The sequence below is a fragment of the Lagenorhynchus albirostris genome, chromosome 19 (genome assembly GCF_949774975.1).
Source record: "Lagenorhynchus albirostris chromosome 19, mLagAlb1.1, whole genome shotgun sequence".
In the NCBI taxonomy this organism is placed as follows: Eukaryota; Metazoa; Chordata; class Mammalia; order Artiodactyla; family Delphinidae; genus Lagenorhynchus; species Lagenorhynchus albirostris.
In genome coordinates, this window is record NC_083113.1 from 15,626,831 (window position 1) to 15,645,255 (window position 18,425).

The window sequence follows — 18,425 nt, forward strand, 5'->3', positions numbered from 1 at the left end:
ATACATTATATGTATAACCGTGCATTAATTAATTACCCCATGCTTATAAGAGTGTATGTTACCCCAGAGGTCCCCAACCTTTTTGGCACCAGGGACCAGTTTCCTGGAAGATAGGTTTTCCACTGTGGCGGGGGGCATGATTCAGGCCGTAATGCCAGCAAGCGATGGTTCAGGCGGTGATGCTAGCGATGGGGAGTGCCTTGCTCTGGCGCTACTCACCTCCTGCTGTGTGGCCCGGTTCCTAACAGGCCGCAGACCGCCGGGGATGTGGGGACCCCTGCATTAACCTGTTGATAGTACATACTACATTATACTTATAATCATGCATTATTTACCCCATGCTTATAAGCATGTACATTATATTATGAATATTACATAATACATAATATTATTAATCGTACATAGTACATTGTTTTATGATTCAGTTTGTATTTGGGCAAAATAATATGTTAATTGTTTTTTAAAAAATCAAATAGTGCTACTAGACTTGTAATAAGAATAAGAAAAACTATACCCTGTTCCTTTTTTCTCCCCATCTCTAATTCCTGTCCCCAGAAAGAATCACTTTCAACCCTTAACTGTGCCTTCTTTTGTTTACTCCGTTTTTCCAAATCATATGTTTATCCTGCTATTATTTGACACTTTTCAGATTTAGATTTTTTATACTATGGAAAATAAGAATTAAACGTTCTTACCACCACCAGTACCTCTGATACACATCACTCACACACACAAACTTCTCCTGACTCTTTTCTCAAAATATAAAATCGTCACCATTTTAGTTAAATTCCCATTTAGTTTGTAGTTAAAATATTTCTTTTAAAAGCCTCAATACATTAAAATACCTTAGGTGTGTTGTCAGTTTCATAATTTTCTTGGTGATGTGCTTTCGTGAAGCTATATATCTTCTCCACGTGAACTGTTTATTCTCTGATACAGAGCTATTGATAAATTCATGGGGCATCTCCTACACGTGTACTCCTATTCCTGTTCACCATATGCATAAGCTCCACATGATGTAGTAGTCATCTTTATACCTGGGGAATGTATATTCTTGGCCTTTCTGATGGCTCTAAGTATCATTTTGCTATAGAGTGACCTTTAATCTACCTTGTGGGTGCAGATTTCTGAAACTGCAAAACAAACCTTGTTTAATGGCTTTTATTCTCTTCTCCAGCTCTGCCTTCTCAGGCGCAGTCCACTCCCAGAAAGAAAAGGAAATGACTGAGTTGCAGGTAAATTTTAAGTAGTATATTTGTTCCCTGCCTTATTTTACAGTGCAGTTTAAGGGAATTGCAGTAATCCATACACTAAATTGGAAAATCCTATACAGATAAAATATATTTTCAGAGGAAACAGAGTTGGAAGATTAAGACTAGGAAATATGATTATGCAGAAATGCTTTCATTCAGAGAGATTAAAGTTGGGCTTCAATTTTGAATTTCATTATAATAGGTAAACAAGGGCAGAAATTCATTACATAATTTGCATTGTCCATAAGGATAAAAATGAACATTTATTAGCAGAAGTAAGTTTTTCATTGGCACCTAGGTCAATGAATACATTGTAGTGAGACTTCCCATAGTTGGTAAACCCAGATTTTCTAGTGGTTTTGTTTTTTTGTTTTTTTTTAATAATTTTAAAGTCTTGGCCATGCCACATGGCTTGCAGAATCTCAGTTCCCCAACCAGGGGTTAAATCCGGGCCATGGCAGTGAAAGTGCCGAATCCTAACCACTAGACTACCAGGGAACTCCCCACTGATGGTCTGTTTTGATCGAGGATAAGGCAAAGAATATATGTCAAAATAGCCCAGCATTGGAAAGAACGCAAATCAACATCAACAGAAAATGGAATAAGTTATAGTATTCATGCAATTGGACACTATACACATAAACACACACACACACACACACACACACACACACTCCCCAAAGCAGATTACTGCTACTTATAACAACATAGATAATCTCACAAACATGTGTCATAAGAGAAGTCGGAAATGAGAATACATTCTATGTGATTCCATATATATGAAGTTAGAAAACTAATCTCAGTGATAGAAAATAGTGGTTACCCCTGAAGGGGTATTTACTGGGAAGGGACATGAGGGAACCTTCTAGTATGCTGAAAATGCTCTGTATTTTGACCTGAGTGGTAGGTACACAAATACCTAAATGTATAAAAATGTCTCAGTTTGTACACTTAAGATTAATGCATTTTACATTATTCTATGCTTTCATACCTTATTTTTAAAAAAACTAGAATATCTGAAGAAATAGATGGGATGTGTCTTTCAAATGACCCTGTATAATTATCTTTTTCCATGTGTGTTTGCTGAGATTCAGCCACAGTCTGAAGTAATCATTTATGGTAAATTCTTATAATTTTAGTCCACTAGAATGTGAACAAAGAGTATGCTTTATTTGGTTTACTGCTGTATCTCCAGCCCCTAGAACAATGCCTGGTATATGTGGTTTTTGTAAATGTTTGTGGTTTTAATGAATTGAATCCATGGTTCCTTATTTCTTCTTCATTTTACTCTTAGAATAAGTAATGCCTGTCTCCTCTTCAAGGACATTTCCTTTTCCTCAGAACTTGATCCTTTTTCTTCAGACTTCTTTTGGAATCTCTCTCTTTCAGATTTATCCTGCACTCTTAGCTACTGAACAAATCTCACTTTACTGCCTTTTCAGCCTTAGCTCAAAGCTTTGCCATACTGAGATATGCCTTTCTTTGACCAGGTGCCCCTATCTAGCAGCTTCTCTGATCTCTAGTTTTTTCCTCAGTTAATTTTCAAAGTGAATACGTGTTTAACCAGCATAAGCACTGGATCAAGAAATGGAATATTACACTAACACCCATTAGACTCCTGCACCTTTCCCAGTTATTACCCTCACCCCAGGGGTAACCACTGTTCAGATTATATCACTATAGATTATTTATGCCTATTTTTAAACTTTATGTGACCTATATACTTTGTGTCTGACTTCTTTTGCTCAATATTTTGTTTGTCAGATTCATGTTGAATCATTGCATGTAAGTAGTTTACTTAACCTTACTACTGTATATTATTTAATTAATGTGAATAAACCATAATTTTATGTATCCATTCTATTACTGATAGGCATTTAGGTAGTTTTTATTTGGGAACAATTAAAATATTGTTCCTATGAATTTTCTTGTAGGTTTTTGTTGCACATATGTACATATTTCTTTCTACCAAAGTAGAATTTCTGAGTCATAAGTTATGTTTAAGATTACCTTTTATTGATACTGCCAAACAGTTTTCCAAAGTGATTGTCCAAAATTGTACTCTTAACAGTGTATGAGGGTTCTGATTACTGCAAGACAACCATCTTGAGTGCATTTTCTGCAGTCACTAGCTGGTTTTTTGGCATAATATCAAACTCATAGGCAGTAAAAAAAAGAAGCTCAACTAAATTTGAATACATAAAAATTATATTCTCCTATTGATACAATCACCATAAAGTAAATTGGCAAAACTTGACAATAATCTTAGTAATACATATGGCAGACCCAATCTGGTGTTTAAATACCTATTTACAAACCAAATTAAAATCCAATAGAAAACTGCATATAGGGTATGAAAAAGAAATCCACAGTTGAAAAAGTAAGAAAAAATGCCTGATAAAAATTGTAAATAATAATAAAAACTAATCTCTATTGTTAAAGTTTTACATCGATTACCTCATATAGACTTCATAAAGAATCTTCATTTTTTTTCAGGAGTTAAGAAACAAGCATAGAAAGATTAAGAAATTTGCTCAAGGTCATAGGTAAAGGATGTAGTAGAATCAGGATTTAGTCCCAGGTGGTGTAACTGTGAAGCCTGTAAACTTAACCACAGTCCTGTATGACCTCAGCCTCACTCATGATTAATGAAATGCAAATAAAATGATTTTCTAAAATAATCATCAGATTAGTCCCGTTTTTCATCATATCTCAAATCTGATCACTTGTCAACATTTCCATGGCTCTTGTAACCCAGGCCGTATCATCTCTTACCTGGAAGTACTTCAGTAACTGCCTGTTAATCTCCCTGCATACATTCTTAACCATCTGTAGTCCATTCTCCAGAGAACAACAGAAGTGATAATTTAAAAACCTGAGGTGTTAACTTCTCTGATTAAAATCATCTAATGGCTTCCCATTACACTTGGAATAAAATCCAGGTTTCTTATTGTCCTTTACAAAACCCTTCATGATATGCCTTCTTCCTATGTCTTTACCATTATCTTTTGCTACACCCTCCCTCATTCACTGTCTTTCAGTGATACTAGCTTTTTCCACACTTGGAACAGACAAAGTTTATCCCTGGGGAACTTTGAACATGCTAGTAAAGCTACCAGAAAAGACTAAAGTCCCAACTCAAACAGCTCCCTCTTACTAAGTTCTATTCAGGTCTTCGATTGATTGGATAAGGCCTACCCATATTAGGGAGGATGATTTGCTTTACTCACTTTACTGACCCAAATGTTAATCTCAAGTAGAAATACCCTCACAGACACACCCAGAGTAATGTTCAGCCAAATGTCTGGGCAACCTGCGACCCAGTCAGGTTGACACATAAGATCAACCAATTACACTATCTTATTCTATCTTACCTATTTACATGTTTATGTTTTCATTTGTTTCCCTCAACTAGTATGTAAGTTCCAGGAGGACCAGAACTTATGTCTGTCTTACAGCTATATCCTTAGGCTCTAAACCAGTGCTGGGCACATCTAGTAAGTTGGTAACTTATTGAATAAAAAAACCATAACTCCAGGGCTCAAATAAGAATTATTTTCTCATTCTCTTCAGTGGCAGTTAATATTCATAATGAAAACCTCAACTACTATGAGACCCTCAAATAGTCTCTGAGCTATCAGAAAAAAAAGTTTCAATTGTTTCATTCTCCTGTTCCACTACTTTAACATATAGGGGAAATAGAAGAGTTGAGATTTAGGAGGTATTGGTGAGACTGAGGTAAATGAACTTGTTGACACATTGTACCTAGGTGTTGAAGAAGAGGTAGGAATCAAAACTTAATGCTACAGGGCTTCCCTGGTGGTGCAGTGGTTGAGAGTCCGCCTGCCGATGCAGGGGACACGGGTTTGTGCCCTGGTCCGGGAAGATCCCACATGCCGCAGAGCGGCTGGGCCCGTGAGCCATGGCTGCTGAGCCTGCGCGTCCGGAGCCTGTGCTCCGCAACGGGAGAGGCCACAACAGTGAGAGGCCCACGTACCGCAAAAAAAACAAAACAAACTTATGCTACAGTTCCATTTTTCAGAAAAGGTGTTAGTGTTGCCATTAATCAAGATAAGAAAGTTAATAGCAAAAATTGCTGAACATTATATCTCCTCAAATACCTGATATGGAATAGGTAATGTTACCTGAAATAGTGAACTACCAATGGCAAACTACTAACTGGATTCTAGGTAGTAAATAAACATATGATAATTAGAAAAGCAAAATTTCCTATTAGAAAAGACTATATTTTTACAGTCTGTCAAAAAATCCAGGATTCATGAAAGAATCTCATCATTTTCCTAGCTGTGCCCTTTTCTATTGAGAATGATTAACTCTTAAAAGAGAATTTAAGAGAATATTTATTCCAATATTTTCATTTTATAGATGGAAGCTTTTGACCCAGAGAAATTTTAAACATTGTTTAAGTAAAGCCGTATCAATGCAGTTTAAAAGAAAGAAAAAAGGCTATTTGTTAATATCAGGTACTATAAAATTCAAGACAGTGAGCTTAATTTTTTTATTGAAGTATAGTTGATTTACAGTGTTGTGATAATCTCTGCTATATAGCAAAGTGATTCAGTTATACACATATATACATTCTTTTTTTAATATTCTTTTCCATTATGGTTTATCCCAGGAGATTGGATATAGTTCCCTGTGCTATATAGTAGGCCTTGTTGTTTATCTATTCTAAGTGTAATAGTTTGCATCTGCTAACCCCAAACTCCCAGCCCACCCCTCTCCCCCCCCTCCTCCCACTTGGCAACCACAAGCCTCTTCTCTGTGTCTGTGAGTCTGTTTCTATTTGGTAAATAAGTTCATTTGTGCCATAGTTTAGATTCCACATATAAGTGATATCATATGGTATTTGTCTTTCTCTTTCTGACTTCACTTAGTATGATAATCTCTAGTTGCATCCATGTTGCTGCAAATGGCATTATTTCATTCTTTTTTACGGCTGAGTGGTATTCCATTGTATATATGTACCACATCTTTATCTATTCATCCAAGACCGTAAGCTTTAAAAAAACAAAAAGAATGATGCTTTAAAATGCTGATAAGTGCGTTAGGTAATAAAGATAAATGGTTAGGACTACTTCTGTACCAAATAAACTGCAGAAAATTTACTATAAGGAATACTGTGAAAAATAAGAAGGAACATATCAATAGGAAACTTTTATTGGTCTGTCTTAGCTCATGATAGACACATAAAGCAGACAACAAAATGAACATAACTACCAATAATAATTTGATAGAGCTAATTGATTATCATAGCTTATAGCCTGGAAACAATTAATATCCTTTCTTTAGATATGGAAAAACTAAAAAACTGACCATATATTAGGCCTGAATAAAACTCAATAAATTTCAAAAGTACAAACTGTACATGTTCCAGAATGCAGTTACATAGGAAGTTAATAATAAAAATTCAAAAAGAAAACATTTCCACATGGAAATTTTAAAACTAGCATAAGCAACTTAGATCAAGAAAGACATAAAAATTTATGTTACAGAACATCTAAAAAATAATGTACAGAAGAAAACCTGCAGGCTGAATAATAATGATATGTTAATAAATATAAACAAAATGAACAAAATATAGTTCTAGAAATTAGAAACAATGTGAGAAAATAGAAGAAGGAATTGATGAGAATAAACTTGAAATCAGTGAGAACACAGAAAATTGAACTAATACAGAGCTGCTTTTGCTTCCATCTCATCTTTTTAAAAAATTATTATTTTAAAATCTAGGAAGAGAGAGGGAGAAATAGAATAAACAGCCATATACCCAATACCTGGAATTAGCATATTTAATATTTTGTCATTTTTGCTTTGAGATTTTTTTCAATAAAATAATTAGAATATTACAGATACTCTGTCCCCAGAGTCAGTCACTTTCATGAATGTTATGTATATCAAGCGTCCATGGTTTTATGTTTTTACCACACTGATTTGTATATATGAATATTATATAATGTTGCTCTCTGTTTTAGATTTTTAAATAATAGGGAACGTAATGGACTGACAGTTCTGCAACTCATTTTTTCACTCCATATTTTCAAGACATATTCATGTTAATATATGTATTTCTGACTTTACATCCTCTTCCACTGTTTTATTTTTCCTTATGTCAATAGCATTCTATCTTAATTACCATGTCTTTATTATTATAAATATTGGTATCTGATAATGAAAACAAATCTCCATCTTTGTTTTTCTTTAACACTGCTGTAGCTATTTGTAGTGATTTATATATTTCCTTAGAAATTTTAGAATTAGTCCATTTCCACAATTAAAACTGCTTAGGTTTTTATTTCAAATTGAACTGAATTATGTTTACAAATATATCATCTGCAAATAGACACTTTTCATCATTTTGAATTCTCATGCCCCCCCTTTTTTCTTGCCTTATTTCAATTGCTAAATGTTCAGTATAATGCTGAATAGATGTGGTGGCAGTCATCTTTGTTTCATTCTCAGTCTTAAGGGTATACTTTCAATGATTCACCAGTAAGTACGATATACCATGAAAGTTTTTTCGTAAATACTCTTACAGATGAAGGAAATTTCCTTTTATTCCTAGCCTGCTAAGGGGGTCTATCATGAATTGGTATTGACTTTTGTCATACAATTTTCTTGTATATGTGATTTTTAAAAAAATAAATTTATTTTATCTATTTATTTTGGCTGGTTTTGCTCTTTGTTGTGGTGCGTGGGCTTCTCATTGCAGTGGCTTCTCTTGTTACAGAGCACGGGCTGTAGGTGCGCGGGCTTCAGTAGTTGTGGCTCGCGGGCTCCAGAGCGCAGGCTCAGCAGCTGTGGCCCACGGGGTTGGTTGCCCCGCGGCATGTGGGATATTCCTGGACCAGGGCTTGAACCCGTGTCCCCTGCATTGGCAGGCAGATTCCTAACCACTGCACCACCAGGGAAGCCCGTATATGTGATCTTGATCAAATAATGTTTCTCCTTTTTTCTGTTAATTTGGTCAATTAAAGTGATCAATTTTTAAAATCGAAGTATAGTTGATTTACAGTATTGTGTTAGTTTCAGGTGTACAGCCAGAGAGATTGTTATAAATATATATGTTCAGATTATTTTCAATTATAGATGTTGAAATATAAATACAAGATATTGAGTATAATATCCTGTGCCATAGAGTAAATCCTTGTTGCCTGTCTGTTTTTTGTATAGTACTTTGTATCAGTTAATCTCATACTCCGAATTTGTCCCTCCCCCTCCCCTTTGGTAACCATAAGTTTGTTTTCTATGTCTGTGAGTCTGTTTCTGTTTTGTATATAGATTCATTTATATTATTCTTTACAGTCCATACATAAGTGATATCATAATATTTGTCTTTGACTTACTTCACTAAGTATAATATTCTCTAGGTCCATCCATGTTGCTGCAAATGGCAATATTTCATTCATTTTATGGCTACTAACATTCCATTGTGTATATATACCACATCTTCTTAAGCCACTCGTCTCTTGATGGGCACTTGGGTTATTTCCATGTCTTGGCTATTATAAATAGTGCTGCCATGAATATTGGGGTGCATGTATCTTCTCAAATTAGAGTTTTCATTTTTCCTGGATATATACCCAGGAGTGGGATTGCTGGATCATATGGTAGCTCTTTCTTTTTTATCCAATCTGCCACCCTGTGTCTTTTGATTGGAGTATTTAGTCTATTGATATTAAATGTAATTACTGATAGGTATATACTTATTGCCATTTTAAACCTTGTTTTCCAGTTGTTTTTCCAGTTCTTCATTCATTTCTTCTTTTTGTTTTTTTTCCTTTGTGGTTTGATGGTTTTCTTTTGTTTTATGCTTGAGTTCCTATCTTTGTTTTTTGTGAATCTGTTACATGTTTTTGATTTGTGGTGACTGTGGAGTTCAAGTTTGTTGGCCCGTGACTATCTCTACTTGTGTTAAACTTATAGTCATACAAGTTCACACCTCCCCCACATTTTGTGATTTTGATGTCCTATTTTACATATTTATGTTTTACCCTTTTGCTATTAATTGTAGTTATGTTGCTTTAAATTTTTTTTGATTGTTCTTAATCTATGTACTGGCTTAAGTGGTCTTCAATCTTGTTATATATTTACCTTTCTTATTGTGATTTTCCCTTTCCTATAGATTCTTGTTTCTTGTCTATTTGGAGAAGAGCCTTCAATATTTCTTTTAGGGTAGGTTTAGTATTGCTGAATTCTATAATTTTTGCTTGTCTGAGAAATTCTTTTTTTAAAATTTATTTTATTTTTGGCTGTGTTGGGTCTTCATTGCTGTGCGTGGGCATTCTCTAGTTGCAGCGAGCAGGGACTACTCTTTGTTGTGGTGTGCAGGCTTCTCATTGTGGTGGCTTCTCTTTTTGCAGAGCACAGGCTCTAGGCGCGCGGGCTTCAGTAGTTGCAGCACATGGGCTCGGTAGTTGTGGCTCGCATGCTCTAGAGCACAGGCTCAGTAGTTGTGGCGCATAGCCTTAGTTGCTCTGTGGCATGTGGGATCTTCCTGGACTAGGACTTGAACCCGTGTTCCCTGCATTGGCAGATGGATTCTTAACCACTGTGCCACTAGGGGAGCCCTGCTTGTCTGAGAAATTCTTTCTCTCTCCTCCTATTCTAAATGATAATCTTGCTGTAGAGTATCCTAGGTTTCTGGTTTTTTCCTTTCAGGACTTTGAATATGTCATGTCACTCCCTTCTGATCTGAAACGTTTCTATAGAGAAATCAGCTGATAGCCTATGGGGGTTCCCTCTAACTGACTGTTTTTCTCTTGCTGCGTTTAGAATCCTCTCTTTAACTTTTCTCATTTTAGTTATGATATATTTTGGCATGAGTTTGATTGGGTTCATCTTGTTTGGGACTCTCTGTGCTTCTTGTACCTGGATATCTGTTTCCATCTTTAGGTTTGAGAATTTTTCAGCCATGATTTCTTCAAATACATTTTCGATCCCCTTTTCTCTCTCCTGTCCTTCTGGAACCCTATTATGCATAGCTTTGCACATTTTATATTATCCCATAGATCTTGCATGTTTCTTTCTTTCTTTTTTTTTTAAATTTGTCTTTCTGTCTGCTTTTCTGATTGGGTGATTTCCATTATTCTATCTTCCAGATCACTTATTCACTCTTCTGTGTCATTTAGTCTGCTATTCATTGCCTCTAGATTGGTTTTTATCCTGGCAATTGAATCGTCTAATTTTGATTGGTTCACCTTCATAGTTTCTAGCTCCTTGTTACAGTGATCTTCATTTTTATTGATAATCTTTCTTAATTCCTATAGCATTTTTATTACCCTTTTTTTGGGGATTTGGGGTCCAGTAGACTGGTGAGGTCTGCTTCATTATTTGTTCTTTCAGGAGATTTCTCTTGTTCTTTTTTTAGGAGTAATTCCTCTGCTCTTTCATTTTACTTAACTTTCTCTGCTTCTGTGAATTTAGGAGAAACAGTTATCTACTGTGTTCTTGAAGGGGTGTTTTTATGTGGGAGTGTCCCTATGTAGACTGTGTCCAACATTTTTGGTGCGAGGGCTGGTTTTGGTGTGGATGTTAGCCACGTTTTTCTTCAGAGTGTGTTGGCTGTTATTCCCTTGATAGTTGGTCTTTTGGTGTCCAGAGCCTGTGCTAGATGGGAGGTGGGGTCTCTTCTTTGTTCCATGGCTGTCACCACCCTGTCAGGGGCAGGGTCTGCTTCCCAAATGTTGGAGTAGAAGTCCTGAGGTCAGCTTTCTCAGGCTCTGTTGCCCTTCAGTGCGTGCCCTACCCCAAAGAAGGTGAATGCTGAAGCAAGTGAGGCCCATGCGCTCATAGCAAACCTATGTGCCACGTGTGTAGGTGTCCAGGGTTCTGCTCAGAAGCAGCACAAGGTGCATTCTTTTCTCTGTTTTGTTCCTCCCAGATCTAGTGCAGGGCTGTGGTGTGGAGCAGACTGGAGCTGGGTGTCGGGGTGTTGTCGCTGCAGGAATTGAGGTGGGCAGGAATTGAGATCTGGGCTGCCTCTTTGGCAGACTTCTCCCAGGATCTGTCTGCCCCAGGTCTGGTGCTAAGCCGCTGTGTTGAATGGGTGGGGCTGGAGCACTCTCGCTGGGAAACAAACTGCTGTGCACTCCTGCCCAGGGCCTGTCTGCCCAGTATTCAGCACTTAGCCATTATGCATTCTTGTGGCACTGCCCAGTGCACACACTGACATTGTCTGTGGTAGCTGGTTCTGCTGCCCCTGTGCACACATTGACAAAAGTCTCCACTGCTAGAGCTGCCACCACCACTGTGCGCAAGCTGACAGTGAAGCTCTGTGGCTCCCTCCAGATCACACCCCAGGCCATCTGGGCTGTTTCTGCATAGCTAGATCAAGCCCTCTCCCAGGACCTACCTGCCCGAGATTCAGCGCTTAGCCACTATGCATTCTTGTGGCACTACACGATGTGCTGACAATGTCTGCCCAGCTAGACCTGCTGCCTGATGTGCGTGCTGACAGTGTCTCCCCTGGCTAGACCCACCCTCCCGTGTGCACACTGACAGTGGCTCCATGGCTCCATCCAGATTACACCCCTGGCGCCCCCTGTCTGCCTCTGTGGAGCTAAACAAATCTTTCCCCTGATCTCGCACCAGGCTATGGTGTGGAGGGAGCAGGGCTGGGGCATTTACTGTTTAGGATTAGGAAGTGCGGTGAGGTGGCTGCTGCCGGTGCAACCTTTTCTCCATCCTGATGGTTAGCAAGCCAGCATATGCACACACCTCATGAGTAGGGTCTAGGCTTATCTAGCATACCTCATGAGTAGGATCTAGGTTTCTCTAGCCCTTCTTTCTGTCTCAGCAGATCCCATTAGGCAAGGGGGCTTGTCTCCATGTAAGACCCCAGAACTGGGATGCCCAGATTGTGAGTCAACCTGATCATTCCCCAGGGCGAGGGTCTGCCTGTGTGGACCTTGTCTTCCTTACAGATCCCTCCCAGGGGTGCAGGTCCCAACCTGATGCCTTTTTTCCCCCCATCCTACCCAGTTTTGTGGAGATCTTTCTTGCAGCTTTGGTTAGGTATAGGAGTCCTTCTGTCAGCTTCCTGTTGGTTTTCTGTGAGAATTGTCCGTGTGTGTGTGTGTGTATATATATATATATATATATATATTTTTTTTTTTTTTTTTTTTGCGGTACGCGGGCCCCTCACTGCCGTGGCCTCTCCCGCTGCGGAGCACAGGCTCCGGACGCGCAAGCCCAGCGGCCATGGCTCACGGGCCCAGCCGCCGCGCGGCATGTGGGATCCTCCCAGACCGGGGCACGAACCCGCGTCTCCTGCATCGGCAGGCGGACCCTCAACCACTGCGCTACCAGGGAAGCCCTGTAGATATATTTTTGATGTGTTTATGGCGGGAGGTGAGCTCCATGTCCTCCTACTCCACCATCTTGATCCTCCTCCTTTAAAGTCATCAATTTTTGAATGTTAAACTAATCCTGTTAACTGGTTGGGGGAAACACTTGAATATTTTTTTCCTGGATATTTAATACATTAATTTAATTTATACTAAGGTATACACAACAGATACCATAACTTTATTGAAAGCAGATTTTCTTGAGTCTGGTGTTAGAAGGTAAGGTGAAGCCAAGGTATAAGTTCCTTGCAAGCCTGTTTTATTTAGCAGGAGTTCTGTACCTATCACACATCCTCAGTGAATGCTGTTTTGGACAAGATGTCTTAAACTATGAAGATGAATTTTGCCCAAGGCCAATACTGTTCTATTAAAGTAAATTTTATGATTGTAAATTCTTTAGAGATTTGAACCTTGTCTGAAAGCCATTTACCTCCTCACATCATACATATAGTCCATATTTCTTTGTCCCTTAACTTTATTCAATGACTTCATATGTATGAGTCACAGAATTACTCATACTACACTGATATGTATGTTAAAAATATAGTTTCTTTATTTTAAAAATTTGTTCGCATATCTCTTATGAGTTCTGATCAGTAGCATGAAAAGAAAAGCTAGTTTTGATGCAGTCTGATTCAAAACTTAGTCCTATCAGTAAACTGTTTCTTTGAATAATTATTCAGTTATTCAGATTCCCCTCTAAACCCCTGTCCTCTCTTAAGGTGGTATCTGAGATATAGAAGAAAATCTTCATAGCTTTGGGAGGAAGAGGGTCCTCTGTGATTCTCCCTGAATGTGTGCTGACTGGTATCCACTGAATCTAGCTTAGCTGGCTTCTTTTTCTGGGCATTCTGTAGCTGATGAATTTGTGGTACGTTTTTCAGCTCAGTCATGATCCAAGGGCCTCCTCCTTTCATCTTTCCTCCCTTGGATCTTGTTGTCTCCATAGACTCTGAGTCTCTGTCATAACCTCCAAAGAATCCCTGGCTTCCATGTGCAATAGTCTGTGGGGTCATCTTGCCTTCTGCAAGGGTCCTATCACTCCCTACTCAGGATATATGCTACATGGGACACAAAGGCTACTTAAAGTTCCCCCAATTTGACCATGTCACTTTGCCCTCTTAATTCACTACCTTTCTTACTTCACCTTAATGGCCTGGAGTGTGGGAAGTTCTGAGCAGACATTTAACTGCCTATGTCCCTACCTCCATGGCCTTTCTTCTCTATCCCAGGCCTCCAAGGGGGAGGAAAGGGTTTCCCCCAGTCATCTTCCCCTCTGTCTTTCTTCTTTCAGTAAAACTAAAATGGAGAAAGGTTATGAAGAATAAGGAAACATACATTAAAAAGCATTTCAAAACCAGTATAGTGGTTACATGTTTGGAATCTATGAGTGCCAGTGAGAGGCCCAAGGCAGTATAAATAAGGCCATGGAAGGTCTGAAGATATTACTGATGACAAAGCACATCCATCCAGAAGCAAAAAAATTAACCCATAGCACAAGAATATCACATCATTTTGTTCATTGTTGCCATATTAAATTTCATCTGCAAATGTTCACATCTCCAGAAACATAGAACAGAGTGCCTAGGACAATAAAATTAAATTGACAAGCCTGCTGTGTGTTCTGTATTCTCCTTAGTGCTTTACTTGAACTCTTCATTTTTTCATGAGGATTTAATGATTGGTGTCACTTTGCTTCAGCCTCAGGAACTTCCTTTATTATTTCTTTTTTTTTTCCTTTATTATTTCTTGTTAGGCCAGTCTGCTAGCAATGAATTCTCTGGGAATATATTTCATCTTTTTTTTAAGGTGAAATTTACATAAAATTAATAATTTTGAAGCAAACAGTTCAGTGATATTTAGTACCTTCACAATGTTGTACAGCCACCCCTCTATCTAGTTACAAAACATTTTCATGACCCCCAAATAAAACCTCATACCCATTAAGCATATACTCCCCCCTTCCCCTCTCCCCCAGCTCCTGGCAACCACCAGTCTGCCTTCAGTCTCTGTATTTATCTATTCCAGATATTTTATATGAATAGAATGCTAAAATATGTGACTTTTGTGTCTGGCTTCTTTCACTTAGTATAATCATTTTTGAAGGTAACTTCGCTAGTTATAGGATTATTCGTTGATAGTGTTTTTTCTTTCAGCACTTGAAATATTGCTGTCCCATTGCCTTGACCTTCATTGTTTCTAATGAGAGGTCAGGTGTCAATTTTATTGTGGCTGCCTTGTAGATAAAGGATTGTTTTCCTCTTGCAGCTTTTAAGGTTCTCTCTGTATTGTTACTTTCAGCATTTTGAGTATCATGTGTTTGTATCTCTTTGTGTTTATCCTGCTTAGGGTTCATTGAGTGTCTTGGATATGTATACTAGTGTTTCTAAAAAATCAAATTTAAGAAGTTTTCAGCCAGTATTTCTTTGAGTAGTCTTCTGTCTTTCCTCTCCTTCTGGTACTCATATTATGTGTATGTGGATGTACTTATTTCTGTCTCACATTTCTCCTAGTCTGTGTTCATTTTTCTTCACTCTTTTTTTTCCCCCTCATCTTCAGATTGTATAGTTTCTATTGATCTCTTGATCGTTAAGCTTGCTGATTCTTTATTCTGCCATCTCAGACCTCCATGCAGCTGTGAGAAAGTCTCATCCAGGCCAGTGGGGAGTTGCTGACCAAAATTTTCCCATTAGAGGAGTCCCATGGCAGGTAGAATGGTCCAGTCCCTAATACCCTCACTGTGCTTAGCCTTTGGCTGGAAAAATAGCCAGTGGTGGCTTGAGAATAGCATGGTCTCATCATGAACACAGTAGTAGAACTAAAGATAGAGCGGCTGGAGTTTGTTCACCAATTATGTGTCTCACAGCTTGTTCTCTTGAAGGGGATCTGGGAGCATATTTCTATGGCTGCCACAAAGATAACATTTTGAAATGTTCTCTTCCTACCATAAGCATTTATCTGTCTTAATAGATTTACCTAGTATTATTGACTGTGACGGAAATCTTCCAGAACAGTTGCTTAAACAGGACAGAATTTTATTAGTCTCTGTAGGAATTCAGGTACCAGCAAATCAGGGCTGGTCCTGTATCTCTAAGGCAGAGAGAACCAGGATTCCTCTATTTCATTTGTCTACCTCATTATCCTCTAATACTTGGCTCTACCTCATTATCCCAAATGACTATATTTGCCCTAGCCATCATAGTTACTTAACAGTCTATAGGAAGGAGGAAGCTGGGAAGCAAATGTATACCTCCTCCCTTAAAGCTCACTTACCAGTAGTTGCACATAATACTCCTTTCATCTTATTGTCCAGAACCTTATATAAAAATACCTAGCTTCAAAGGAGATGAAGAATGATAATAAGAATGATAATGGCACAGGAGGCCATATGCTCAGCCAAAAATTTGGAAATGGGGAGAAATATTGGGATAGAAGAGTAAAAGTCTTTGCTACAGTATCAACTGTTCTGGATTTCTTTTCTTTTTCTTTTTTTTTCATTTTGAGATCAGTTTTGGTTTCATATTTCTTTTTAAATTATTAATTTCATTGAAGTTCAGTTTGTTTCATTATTCCTAATTTTGTATGTTTGTTTTTTAAATTTATTTTTCTTCATTAAACTTATTTGCCTAACTCGGTATTTATACTTAAAATATCAGTTTTTAATTATGGGGATTTATGTATATAAGTTTTAGATTTCTCATATTAAGATTATGCTTCATATTTACTAAATTTTTTAAAAAGTATTTTCATCAAGTTTATTTTAATGATTTCTTTTTGGATTCTGTCACTCTTGAGCAATTACAATTTTCTTGCAAAATCTGTGGTGTTGGTTTTGTAATTTATTAATTATTTTATTGATCCAACTTAGGAAAATACAACTCCCTGAGGAGAAATCTGAGGCTGAGGCACTGTCAGCAAGAATTCATCTTATGTGCTCTTCTCCTTTCATGTGATTAATGAAACCATTATAGTAGGACTAGCTTTCTGCATTATGTTTTCTCCTCAGCCGTAATTCCTCACCAGGTACTTTTTCTGAGCTTATTTTGGTCTTTATCCCACTTAAGGGGAAGTCCCAACTATCCCGTGCATTTCAGTGTTTTTTTTTTAAAATAAATTTATTTATATATTTATTTGTGGCTGCATTGGGTCTTCGTTGCTGTGCTTTTTCTAGTTGTGGCGAGCGGGGGCTACCCTTCATTGCGGTGTGCAGGCTTCTCATTGCTGTGGCCTCTCTTGTTGCAGAGCACGGGCTCTAGGTGCACGGGCTTCAGTAGTTGTGGCTCGTGAGCTCTAGAGTGCAGGCTCAGTAGTTGTGGCACACGGGCTTAGTTGCTCCGTGGCATGTGGAATCTTCCCAGACAAGGGCTCAAACCCGTGTCCCCTGCATTGGCAAGCAGATTCTTAACGACTGTCCCACCGGGGAAGTCCTTTCAGTGTTTTTTTACCCTGACACTTTGCCTTTGGTTTCTTTTGTTTTCTTTTTACATTTCTTTAAAAATTTTCTTTTCTAGCTTTATTGAAATATAATTGACATGTAACATTGTGTTTAAGGTGTACAACGTGTTGAATTGATACACTTACATACTGCAAAATTATTATCACAGTAGTTGCTTGAAACCTCCATCACCTCACATAATTATTTCTTTTTTAGGGCGAGAACATTTAAGATCTACTCTCTAGCAAGTTTCTAGCATATAATACTGTATTGTTAACCATAGTCACCATGCTGTACATTAGATCCCCAGAAATTATTCATCTTATAAATGGAAGTTTATACCTGTTGACCAGCATCTTTCCATCACCCCCACCTCCTAGACCTGGGCAAGCACCACTCTGTTCTCTATTTCTATAATTTTGACTTTTCAGGATTCTACATATAAGGGATATCATAGAGTAATTGTCTTTCTTCGTCTTACTTCACTTAGCATAATGCCCTAAAGATCTATCCATGGAGTTGCAAATTGCAGGATTCCATCTTTCTCATGGCAGAATAATATTCCATTGTATACATATATATCACATCTTCTGTATACATTCATCTGCAGACAGAGACTTAGATTGTTTCCATATTTTGGTTACTGTTAATAATGTTGCAGTGAACATGGGAATGCATATATGTCTTCAAACTCCTGTTCTCATTTCCTTTGGACATATACCTGGAAATGGGATTGTTGGATTATATGGTAATTCTGTTTTTAAGTTTTTTAAGGAACTTCTGTATTGTGCTGTTTTCCATAGTGGCTGTATCAATTTACATTCCCATCAACAGTGAACAAGGGTTCACTTTTCTCCACATCCTTTCCAACACATTTTATCTCTTGTCTTTTTGATGATAGCCATTATAACAGGTGTGAGGTGACACCTCATTGTGGTGTTGATTTGAATTTCCGTGGTGATTAGTGATGTCAAGCATTTTTTCATGTACCTGTTGGCCAATTGTATGTCTTCTTTGGAAAAATGTCTATTCAGTTTCTCTGCCCAATTTTACTCAAGTTGGGTTTTTTTGCTATTGAGTTGTATGAATTCTTTATTTTGGATGTTAACCCCTTATCAAATATATGATTTGCAAATATTTTCTTTTCCATAAATCACCTTTTTATTTTGTTGATTGTTCCTTTTGCTGTGCAGAAGCTTTTTAGTTTGATGTAGCCTCACTTATTGATTTTTGCTTATATTGCTCATGCTCTTCATGTCATATTTAAAAAATTATTGCCAAGACCAATGTCAAGAGCTTTATCCTTATGATTTCTTCTAGGAGTTTTACTGTTTCAGGTCTAATTTTAAATCTTTAACCATTTTGAGT

General features: G+C 37.7%; 1 protein-coding gene across 2 annotated transcripts in view; it reads left to right on the forward strand.

The window, feature by feature from the left end:
* ZNF569 (zinc finger protein 569) overlaps window positions 1–18,425 on the forward strand; it is a 68,711-nt gene that overhangs the window by 27,888 nt on the left and 22,398 nt on the right. For both annotated transcript variants that reach the window (XM_060132314.1, XM_060132311.1), the window contains exon 3: window positions 1,178–1,235. In XM_060132314.1, the coding sequence (XP_059988297.1) occupies window positions 1,178–1,235 (58 nt within the window). The remainder of the gene's footprint in view (window positions 1–1,177; window positions 1,236–18,425) is intronic.